The 12294-nt window shown below is 37.1% G+C and overlaps 1 protein-coding gene across 2 annotated transcripts in view; it reads right to left on the bottom strand.

The window, feature by feature from the left end:
• The window catches only part of Plscr4 (phospholipid scramblase 4), a 40579-nt gene that overhangs the window by 4091 nt on the left and 24194 nt on the right, over positions 1–12294 (bottom strand). The window contains exons 2-7 of one of the 2 annotated variants that reach the window (XM_058574864.1): positions 11400–11497; positions 11011–11246; positions 8056–8098; positions 6800–7026; positions 3149–3310; positions 1141–1299 (exon numbers count right to left, since the gene is read on the bottom strand). In XM_058574864.1, the coding sequence (XP_058430847.1) occupies positions 1141–1299; positions 3149–3310; positions 6800–7026; positions 8056–8098; positions 11011–11193 (774 nt within the window). In that variant the 5' untranslated portion in view covers positions 11194–11246; positions 11400–11497. The remainder of the gene's footprint in view (positions 1–1140; positions 1300–3148; positions 3311–6799; positions 7027–8055; positions 8099–11010; positions 11247–11399; positions 11498–12294) is intronic. The other variant, XM_046431763.2, reaches the window with a different exon arrangement.

Raw genomic sequence — 12294 nt, 5'->3', positions numbered from 1 at the left:
AAGAAACAATCAGTGAGGTGAATAGAGAGCCTGCATCTTGGTAGCAAATCTTTACCCCTCACACATCAGATAGAGCACTAATCTCTAGGATATATAAAGAATTCAAAAATCCTGATACCAAAACAACAAATAACTCAATCAATAAATAGGCCAAAGAACTGAAAAGACATTTTTCAGAAGATGATATACAATCAATCAACAAATATATGAAAAAATATTCAACATCTCAGCAATTAGAGAAATGTAAATCAAACTACTCTAAGATTTTATCTCACTCCAGTCAGAATGGCAGCTATTATGAATACAAACAACAATATGTATTGGGGAGGATGTGGGGGAAAAGGCACATTCATACATTGATGGTGGGACTGCAAATTGGTACAGCCAATATGGAAAGCAGTATGGAGAATCCTTGGAAAATGGGAATAGAACCCCCATTTGACCCAGCTATCCCATTCCTCGGTCTATACACAAGGGACTTAAAAACAAGCATACCACAGGGACACAGCCACATCAATGTTTATAGCAACACAATTCACAATAGCTAAATTGTGGAAGCAACCTAGATGCCCTTCTAGTAGATGAATGCATAAAGAAAATGTGGTGTATATACACAATTCATCATTAAAAGAGAATAAAATCATGGCATTTGCAGGTAAATGGACAGTGTTGGAGAATATAATGCTAAGTGAAGTTAGCCAAACCCCAAAAAACAAATGCTGAATGTTTTCTCTGATTTAAGGATGCTGATTCATAACGGGGTTGGGGGTGGGGAGAGGCATGGAAGGATTAGATGAACTCTAGATAGGGCAAAGAGGAAGGCGGGAAAGGGAGAGGGTATGGGGAGAAGAAGGATGGTGGAATGCAATGGACATCATTACCTTAAGTACATGTACAAATGGTGTGACTCTACTTTGTATACAACTAGAAATATGAAAAATTGTGTTCTATAAGTATAATATGAATTGTAATGCATTCTACTGTCATATATAACAAATTAAAATGAAATTAAATTTAAAAAGAAAGTGACACAGACAGAAATGGGTCAGTTTTAAAGTTGATTCCCTTTCTACTGTGCTACGCTGCTTCTCATCAGAAGAAATGAATCCCTTGGGATAAGTCAAAAGACAAAAGGCTCACAATGAGGAAGCAAGCTCCAAATATCATGGCTTTCATCTTCACATCCAGGTCCAACGGGAAGTGGATGTCAAAGTGGTCAGCATCTCCCATGTTGGACAACAGACCATTCCACTTACGGATAATGCTGCCAATGCTGGACACACCGTCCAGGGACTGGACCTACAATGACAAGAATGTGACTTGATGAGGATTGAAAAGTATTAAAGCACATGTCTCAGTCTTCCACACACTGCAGTTCATGCTGTGATAGCATAAATTCAGGCAGGAGAAGAATAATCACATAATTTCAAATGAGGATATTATGGCCAAGAAGGATTACATGTTGTAAAACTGGAAACTAACTTGAAATACATCTTGCAATCCTCGGGCGACTGCTCTTTCCTCATCTTCTAGTTGAGCTAGCAGGAGACCTTGTCAGAGTGAGATAGGAATTTGGGGATACAGGAAAAAGAAGATAGACTGAGAAGCATCCAGGAACCTTTGGAATTCAGGAAACCCCCTGAACCTTTGAAATGCAAAACAAGCATTCCTGAGCAACCCAGTCCAAGACTTCCTTCATTCTTGCCCATGTTCTCCTGCAAAAATGATGTCATCATGATGACAATACTTAAACATGGGAAAACTGGCAGGATATTGTGTAACTTCAGACTTTACCTCTAATCCAGTTCCTAGCATCTGTACTTCTATAAATATCAACACCCTACACCAAGCAGTGCTGAATCTCCCTCTGGAGATGGCTGGAAATCTCCCTTGAATGTGTATTTCTTACTTTACCCTAAAAGATGCCACTACCCTGCGATAGTCTGCATTCTTTCTTGAATGTGTTTTTGCTCTCCTGAATAAATCTGTGACTCTGACTAGTGCATGCTGAAATTCTTTCCCTTCATGTGTGCCAAAAACTCTAGTGCCCAGAATCAAAGTCCCCATCTCTGGGAACTCCTTTTGTGACTGTGATTGGAATTGATCATTGAATTCTTCTCCATAGAACAAAGGGTGGGAATTGGTAAATGGGAGAAACCTAAGAGCAAAAGCAGATGTCATGGTACTGTCCACTACTTGTGGCTTGAGCTTTTGGGAGAGAAATCCACCCTGCCTAAACATACATCAGGATGCCAAAGGGGACCCTAGCTCTCACCACAGAGAGTATACGTGAATGTCCCTTGGCAACAGGAACAGCCTACCCTGCAATTTGGCTTATCTGTATTTTCTAGAATTGTTTTTTATAAGTAAGTAGTGTTTAATGATACGGTGATATAAAATGGGAACTTGGGGAAATTTATTGGGCATTATAGGAAACACATAAGAGAGTAATTTCAGTAGATGATAGGTTGGACTGAATTCTGAGGCCTTCAGAAAGGACTCTATATGGAGTTCAGGAAATATTTTAGGAATTTCCTTTGTCAGATTTGCTGATATAAACAATCATTCTGTAAACCTTGTGATAAAGGTGAAACAAAGGATTTTTTCTTTCTTGAGAAACTGTTATAATATAACCTATGAGGAGTTTTATCCATGTTGACAGTGTTATCCATTTCTTGAGGGTGCAGGTAGATATCTATCATACACATAAGTAATTGGCACAACTCAGAGTGCACTACATGTTCTGTGTTACGTTGGGCACTTGCATTAGAATCTATATTCCCATCTTGGAAATTCGTAGGAAAAAATGGTCAAGTAAATACAACCAAGAACAGAAAAAAAATGGATTAGGTCAGATTACTAACTCTCAAAAGTTTTGATGTTTTCAATGATTTATTTTTCTTTGTCAAGTACAAAAATAGAAGCAGGGATGGTGGGGAGCCAAACAAAAAGCATTTCACATTTTGGAAAGTATCAAGTAATCTATTCATAATGACTTGAAAATCATTGCCTGTCAACTGGTTAATGAATACCTTCTTCTTACTCTGTAACTCATTCACATGATAAAATTGTCTAAACGAGATCATTCTGAGTTCTATTAGGGAAAAAAAAAAAAAACCAGTAGAAACATTATGTTCACGGCATTTACCTCGAAAACAGAGTCGGAGCCACAGCCATAGGTAGAGCAGGGTCCGCGCACTCTCAACACGTTTTCTTTCTTCTCATTCTGGATGCTGTAGACGGCTCTGCACAGGTTCCAGTGCTCTGCCACAAAGCCGATTGTGGCTCCAGGAGGACACTGCACCTCCAACTGCGGAGGCAGCAATCAGGGACGTCAGGAGGGTGGACACAGATCAATGCAACACACACGCCCACAGCCTAGACACGCTCCTGCACTCAAGGACCAGGGAGATTGGTTCTGGGAGAGGAAGTCTAGGTCTCCTGGGCTATAATTAGAGTTGTATTTTAATAAGCAGCCTTGTGGGATGAGGTCATGCTTCCCTTTGGGACAAAGGGCAGGCTTAATTCTGCTTTCTTATAAGAAGGCCAGCTGTTCAGGCTCAGTGTTCCTAAACTACCCACGTAGCATCACTTAAATACGCAGCTTCTCCAAGTCAACCCCTAGACAGGTGGACAGGGAGGGGGTGGGGGGACCAACCCGAGCATACTGATGCTCATGTTGCTTGTTGTGCTGTATCAGTGTCCTTTGTCTCTGATCTAGGAATCTCATGTCTTCTGACACAATGCATGAAACAGTAATAAGCTAACTTTTAGATTTGAAGTCAGATAAAAGCCAAATCTCAGACTTGTTCATTATAACAAAAAAGGAAAAGGAAAGATGCATTCTGAAAATTGTATGACAGTGGCTCCCTCATCTCCAGGTATATGTTCCAAGACCCCCAGTAGATGCCTGTAAGCACAGTTAGTACTGAAACCCATAGACACTATATTTTTTCTTAAATATAGATACCTATAATAAAATTTAATTTATAAAGTAGGAACAGTAAGAATGTTAACAACAATTATTAATAATAAAATAGAATGGTTATAACAATACTATATACAGTAGTAAAAGCTATATGAATCTGGTCTCTTTCAAGTGCCACAGGGCAGGTGACATATACAGCATGGATACGCTGGACAAAGAGATGATTCATGTTCCATATCCCATTGTGCTACTCAGAAAAGCAATTGAAAATGTATGAACTGATTATTTATGGAATTTGTCATTGACATTTTCAGAACACAGTTGACAGCAGGTAACTGAAAGAGCAAAGAAACTGAAATTGCCAAGTGAAACTACGGATGCTAATGGAGGAGGGGGGACTACTGCATTCCAACAGCAGAGTGCATAGGTGGGCAGATACAGCCATTTTTAAAGAGAGTCTAAAAATATTGCCCACTCTTTTGCTTTATTTAATTATCATTACAATATTCCTTTGTCAAACAAGATCTTCCTACTTAATAAGAGTTATAAAGATTTCCAAAGTGAAAGTTCTACTATATCTCTGGTTGAATATGTACTTTTCTAAGAATTCTGGGAAAGGACTATAGAGAACATAGGACAGGACCAGTTTCCTGCACTGTCAAATCAAAACACTGTCCATGTACATAAAGTGATACTTAAACATATAAATTTGATAGTATTGTAAAGGAATATCTCATGTAAGTTTAAGCCTAAGATGTCATCATATCAAAATAGCCTAAAAATAAGTCACTTAAAAAACTCATATCAGGGGATATTACTCAATCATAAAAGGAATGAGGGAATCAATCTGGGTAAAAAACTGCTAATCTTGGTCGCATAATATATGGCTTTGTTTTGTTATATAATGTTTTCTTTTTAAAAAAAAAAGTTTAATTTATTTTATCCAATATATAAAAATGCAAAAATTATACGTATTAATTGGGTACCATCTGATGTTTAGGTTCACTAATACATTCTGTAATGTTTAACATTTTAAAAGTCTTGAAATGCCAAAATAACAGAGATGTAGAACAGATTCATGGTTGCCAGGAGTTAGAGATGAAGAGGAAGGAGGAGGAGGAGGGTGGTAATAGAAGATAATTTCTGAGTTAATGGAACTATTTGGTGTCTGTATTGTGGTAGTGGATACAGGAATCTACATAGCTGATAAAACTGCACAAACAAAACACACAAAATAAATTTAAAAATAATAGATAAAATCTAGATCATGTTATGGGACAAAATTCCATAAATTGGGCTGCTTTTGGTTTTGATTTGCTTTTCTCTATCCTGGCTTCTTGTAATCTCAGAAGATTGCATTTATAGGCTTTGATTTAAAACCCAACTCATATATGTGAAGAACAATGCTTACTACATACAAAAGGGAGGTAGAGATTCATTCCAAATATAAGGCTCTTATCACAAAAATAATAGTTACAATGGAGTATTTGAGAATCATAGATAATATTCACTGACAACTATACCATTTGCCAGGCTTTGTGCTCAGGAATTGATATTTATTTATCACTTGTCCCTCATAACAATCATCCTGTCAGATAGGTACCATTAATGTCTCCACATTACAAGTAAACTAAGGCATGGAGCTGGCAGTGGGTAAATTAATATTTAGTAAATATTGACCCTTAACGTATAATGTAATTATAGGTTACATTATAGTTATTCTGTGAGATAGTGCCTACCCAGAATATGAATCAGAGACTCAAGAGGTTCAGTAAATTGTCCAGATTGATGTGGACTAGAATATATGGGCAATGACCAAACAGACTCTATTTACCCTGAGACTCCATATCATGTAAGAAATGCTTCTCCCATGGGGAAGTCCCAACTCTGTACCCATTAATAGTTGCCTAGCATAGCATATTCAGCAACACAAAATTGCAATTCTTATACAATGTAAAAGTGTTCTCTTTGGTTCCCATTTTTCTTGGGCAATGTACCTTGTCTGAGAATGATTATCTAGATGTTAGTAACCATTCTTTAACTTGTACTCAACTAGGGTCACTTTGATCCACTTTCCTTCTGCTTATGACGATGGAAAGTCCCATGAGAAACTCTGAATGAGAATGAAAATATGATTAAGGACATTGCATTGTTTCGCTAATGGCTTTATTTAGCTTCTGTACCCCTGCTTGCTTGCTTGTTGCTATGCCAACCTGGATGCGTTTTTTTGTGGGTTTTTGCCTTTAAATACCCTAAAATGTTGTGACTCAGGACTGTTTCCTGCAGAGACAGTTTGGGTCCTATAGAAAGCAGTCAGACAATAAAGACTCTTAAATTTGGACAAAGCTGGGACTTGGTGTGATTTCTAAGAGACCTGCCCTATAACAAGTGGTGTATATGGAATTCAAACTCTAGTTGGCCTCTCTCTAAAACTGCTTTTCTTTTTCCCGTAGCAAACAACAATCCTAAAACTGCACAGATAAGTAACCAAACCATAACTCAGCACTCTGGTTCCAGCTGCGAAGGCACTTCATTGATTTAAGCTTCTCCTTCTCTCCAGAAAGGTGTGAATTGTGATGGGTAGTGTAAAGATATTCGCACTCCCTTCCATTCTAAAAACATCTGTTATTCTTTGCATTGCCTTATGCAGAGATATGTAGGTGTGACTACTGTCAATCTCTACAAATTCTCCAATTCAGTAGACAGAAACTTAGAATTGACATCATTGCCCAAACAACCTTAATTTGTCCTTGACCCGTCAACTAGCACTTGAAAAACATGAACTGCAAAAAAAAAAAAAAAAACACAGGTTTCCCCATATGGTGGAGGCTGGATCAGGAAGAGACAATGGCTGAGACTGCCCTTCTCTACCTCTTGCCTGGCTGAGGGGCAGCAGAAGCAGCAGCAGGTGCATCGGAAAGGTCTCTGCATCGTCATGATCTCTCGTCCCATGAAGTCAATGACCCTGAGGACGAAGGGCCTTAGCGTCCGATAAGCATTCCTGGTAAAGTCATCAGTATCTTCATTTACGATGTAAACCATCTGGTCTGCACTGTTTTTAATATCATATCTGTTATTGGTTTCGAAATTTGTCATCTCTGAAAGATAAAATGAGAAAAATATATTAAACTATAATCAGTTAAAACGGACCTCAAGAAATCTTTTTTTAGGGGGAAAAAAGAACTCTTTTTTTATAAATATTTTAAGTCATAGATGGACACAATTCCTTTATTTTATTTATATGTGGTGCTGAGGATCGAACACAGTGCCTCACATGTGCGAGGTAGGTGCTCCACCACTGAGCTAGAACCCTGGCCTCTTGGTATAGTATTCTTAGGGACTTAAAGCAAAACAGATTTGTAACAATTTGAGGTGAAATATATTCAATTGATTAGAAGGCAAAAAAAATCATTCATATGACCAATAAGTATTAGTTAATTTTGAAAATTTAGAACATTTCCTATATTCAGTATAAAATAATTTTAAAAGTGCTTCTACATAAAAGCAAATATGAAAATAATATTCCTGTATCTGAATTAAATAAATTACATGTTAAACTGTGAATTAATCAGCTCAAGAAATATGCTGAAATGACTAGGGTCATTACTAGTTACAAGGAAAGTCAGAGGTTCTATGTGGTGGCCAAGTCAGTATGCAGAGATAGAACAGACAGGTCAGCCATTTGAACAGGTGGAAAGGGAACAGGCTTGATCTTGACTGTGACCATTTCTTTCCACTTCCAATGCAAAGATTCAGAACTCAGTAGATTTAGATTCTGTCCCCAACATTGCCATGATTAGCTAACTGTGGGGCTCCTGGCTAACTTATTTGATCTCCTTTCTCCTTTTATTTATCACTGAGAGGTGAATATGAAGGAGAAAGTATAAGTAAAAGGTAGAACACACTGATCAGATAAAACATAAATTCTTTTCAAACCTAAGAGCTTATATGATGGATAAATAAAACTATACAAAATAATTTGTTTTATTGTTTTCTTGAAGTCAAGGTAATATTCTTCTCTCTTTGAACCACTAAAACCCCATCAATGTAAAAAAGGAACCAGATATTTGATAATGCAGATTTTCCCATGATCAATACACTGCTGAACACAACAAAATTATACATACGTTCAATAGGCTCAAAATGCTGAAGAACGTGTATGTTGTCCAGCTGTGGGAACAGAACAAAACAATTAGAATGTAAAAAAATATCCAATCTATTTAGAATTAAAAAATAAAATGGTGAGACAGGTATCAAAATATATCAAGTGATATCTGATATATTTATTCCACTCAATTTTTTTTTAAAAAAAATCTTTTTGAAATTGAGTGGAATAAAAAAAAACTATCAACTGAAATTAGTTTATCTGCATCTGATCAGAAGAATATTAGCAGAGTTTTCCAGATAAGAAAAATACTCCTCCAGTTTGACTTTATAAAAAAAAAAAAAAAGCTGGCTGATACATCAGAAAAACATCTCATTACTATAGTAACAGCATCTAGAAGAAGAAGTGTTTACATAGATTTTTCCTAGATCAGCTCGTAATTACCTGTCTCTCTCTCTGACTTGTCATCCATAGATGTGCCTCTTAGGCAGTTCAGGGTGAGTTCACATGTTTCAGGCACCAGAAGGAATTCTCTCAGTGGCTTAGAGCAAAGGAACCAAGGGTGAACCTCCCCAGGGGGTCTTCATTTATACATTATTCCTCTGGTGCCTCTGGAAGAGGTTTATACACCAAAGGCTGGTCCACGAGAGCAGAAAGAGCATGAACAGGGCTTGGGGAGAGGAGAGGAAGCATCCTCTCTTAGAGATACTACTTTAATTTAACTTAGAATCATTCTAGGCATAAAGAGTTTGATGGGTCCATTATCTGTTATACTTAATAATATTCTAGCAGAACAGAAGCAATCTCCTTGAGGACAGACTGATCATTATCTGTACAATTTTAGATCATTGAGATCATTGACCATTTCTAATCCCTGAGCCCAGAACATGTCTGGAATGCTGTATTTCACTAAATATTCATCAATATGTTAACTGGGGAAAAATGTATGATTGCCGTGGTAACATATAAGACTTAAGATAACTGGGTGTGAACATTTTGTGGTATGACTAATTACATAGGGTGTAGAAAGACATAACTGATATTAGTTAAAATATTTTTCTTATATAAAATCCTCAATCAAGTGATACGGCCTAAACATATAAAATATCAAAAGTAGCTACCAATATAGGTAAAATTTCCATTTAAAAAATCCATGATATTAAAATGCAGAATTAAAGTAAATATTCATTCAATGGTGAAAGTGTCAATTGCAGAGAAAAATATTCTGAGAATTAGATGCCTATGAATGTGTGGAAGAAGTTTGCCCAGAAAGACACTATGCAGGAAAAGGAGATATTTGAGCAGTTGGTGAAGTCATCAGCAAAGCCAGTATTCTGGAAATAATATGACCCTGCTGTGGACTATTATTAAGTCTTGTTAGTCTTGAAAAAGCATCATACAACCTTCACGTGAGCTCTCAAAAAGACCAGCAGAAAAATGACTGACTCTATGTCTTGTGCTTACTCACAAGGGTGTCTTTAATAAACACTAATACAGCCGTCATCCACTGGGTACACCCTGTGTACCAAAAATATCAGGGATATAACAACCATTATCTCATTAAAAATTCTCACTACAACTTCATAGAGTGGCATTAGGAAAGTTATTCAGAGTTTTAGTTAACAGGGAGGTAGATATGAAATTAAAGACCAGGTTTTAATAACCCCTTGTTTTATTTGTTTCCTTTTTTCAAGTTTTTTAAACATATAACATTCCTAAAAGGGAAATTGAACTCATAAAAAAATGCTACTTTAAAGTCCATTACAGTAATAGCAGAAATTGTTCTTCTAATACTTAAACAAAGCCAGACAATCGTGAAAGAGACGACTCCAAAAGATACTGGATTTCAGAGATAAATTTCTGTATTTTTAATCTAGTACAGAAATGAAGGTGCCTAAACTTGATTCACTGTAAAACTTTCATAAGCTTTTGAAGTAATGCAGGGTTTATGCCACCATTTTGAATGACTGGGTTTGTTTTATTTTTAATCTACTCATACAGTAATTGAATAAAAAATTTGGCTCATGTACGCTTCAACTTTTCCTGATCTTACTGTATTGACTTTCATACATTAACACTGTAACACTGTACCAGTGGTTTTCAACACACAGTATTAACAGATCCTTATCAATATGTGGAATTGAAAAGAGAAACTGGCAACTCCAAGAAAAACTCAGTTGACTACCTGGGGAGATATATGCTGGATTGGGAAGGCCTTACTTATAATATATTTCAACACCTTCTTTTTTTCAAAAGCAAACAAGAGTCAGACGATTCAGAAGAAATTTTACCATTAGTTTTATCTTACTTTCATTAAGCAGGTTTTTTGAGTTTTTGATACAGGGATTTAAACAATACCACTTGTACACTTTACACATTGCCCCAGTTTCTTTAAAATGATTTTTATTACAGAATTGTAATTATTTGTAATATTTGGGTTCCTTTTGACAAAATTATACATACAAGGAATTTTATTTCAATCTCCCCTCACCACCATTTTTGCCCTAGTTTGAGGTCTGAGATCTTGATGGCTCCAGAATGCATATTCAGGTAGAAATTTGGGACTCATTATTTCTAATTATATGGAGGGGATCTCTGGAACTTGGCCAGAAGCAATACCCTCACCTTGGAAGGTCTCCTATTTTTATTTACATTGTATGTGTTTGGGGGTCACAGGAAGGGATAAGAAAAATCACGGGTAATGAGCCAAAGCTATGGGCCAAGGCACTCAGTAATTTCCCAAGAGGCCATACGGAATATCCAAAATGTGAATCTGATTCCTTTATGAAGGCCACACTCATCCCACCAAAATCATCTATAATCACTGTTCCTCTTCCACATTTCTGAAATCATTACCAGCTTCCTACCGTCTCAATAAACAAGGCTCTGTCATCACTGAGTAACCCAGACTTTTGTCCCTTGTTGGAGCTCCATGGTCACACTTCATGGGAAAACAATTCAGAGTTGGGTGGAGTACCTGAATTAAGTATTCCAGGCCAAGAGGGCAGTTTGGCATGGGTGATGGCCGTGGCATCCATGGAACTGGAATAAGCTGATTGGGCCCAGGATATTTGCCAGGCTGATACTGGATAGGATGGGTACTACCAGTTGGTTGGTACAAGGGAAAGGCGCTGGGCAGCTGTGGACCGTAGTATCCCATAGGCAATCCGCCTGGGTAGCCTGCAGTTGGAGGGACAGCCGGTCCAGGGGGTCCTGGGTTAAAAAACAAATGCAAGCATCATATATCATTAACACTTCAGAATACTGAAAGCGAGTGTGATTTATTTTTTTTTTAAATGAAGATAAAATGGACCATGCAACATCTTCCTAAAAATAACATGCTGTGCTGGGCCAGATGGTGCACACCTGTAAATCCCAGTGACGTGGGAGGCTGATGCAGGAGGATCACAAATTTGAAGCCAGCCTCAGCAACTTAGCAAGATCCTCTGCAAATCAGTGATACTCTGTCTCAAAATAAAAAATTAAAAAAAAAAAAAAATTAAAGGAGGACTGGGGGTAAAACTCAGTGGGAGATTACCTATAGGTTCATGCCTAGTATAAAAAAATTTTTTAATTTCATTTTCTGAGTGTGTACCATCTACCAACCATGTACTAAGGGGATTTATTTATATATTAATTCATTTAATTCTCTTAAACGTTATAAGATAATTACAAAAATAAGGATTGAAACATGAACATGCTAGCCTCAAATGCATTAGATTCTCTCTTTGGAGATAATATACACACTTCATTAGTTCTCATAGGTTAGTTAGTACAAGGCCTAGTACATAATTACCACTCTAAATTTTTATTGTTATATTTGTTATTTTTTAAGTTTAGAAATAAAGTAAGTTCTATTTTACTTCAAAGGGATGGTCTAATGACCATCTCTTTGTTGAGCTTTGATTCAATCACAAGTTTTTAAATCCTCCTCTAGATCTCAGACTACTCCTCGATTCTGACATCATTTAAATTTCTTAAGCAATAAGACTGAGTGGCTTAAGCAATAAGCACTTCTTTCTCTTATTTCTGAAAGCTGTAAAGTCCAAACTCTTGTGCCAGCCTGATCAAATCTGCTGAGAGCCCACTTCCTGTTTTTCAGGGACCGCCTTCATGATGTCTTTTCATGGAAAAAGAATCCTCCTTCCTGGGTCACTTCTTAAAAGAGCACCAATCCCATGATGAGGACTCCACACTCATAACCTAATTACTTCTGAGAGATTCCACTCTGAGCACGATCACCGTGGGGATTAGGGCTTCA

This window comes from Marmota monax, unplaced genomic scaffold, assembly GCF_021218885.2.
Source record: "Marmota monax isolate L192 unplaced genomic scaffold, Marmota_monax_Labrador192_F-V1.1 WCK01_AAM20220418_F8-fsc00022, whole genome shotgun sequence".
Classification (NCBI taxonomy): Eukaryota; Metazoa; Chordata; class Mammalia; order Rodentia; family Sciuridae; genus Marmota; species Marmota monax.
Note: the sequence above shows the minus strand (reverse complement) of the source record. Positions and strands in the feature narration are given on the sequence as shown.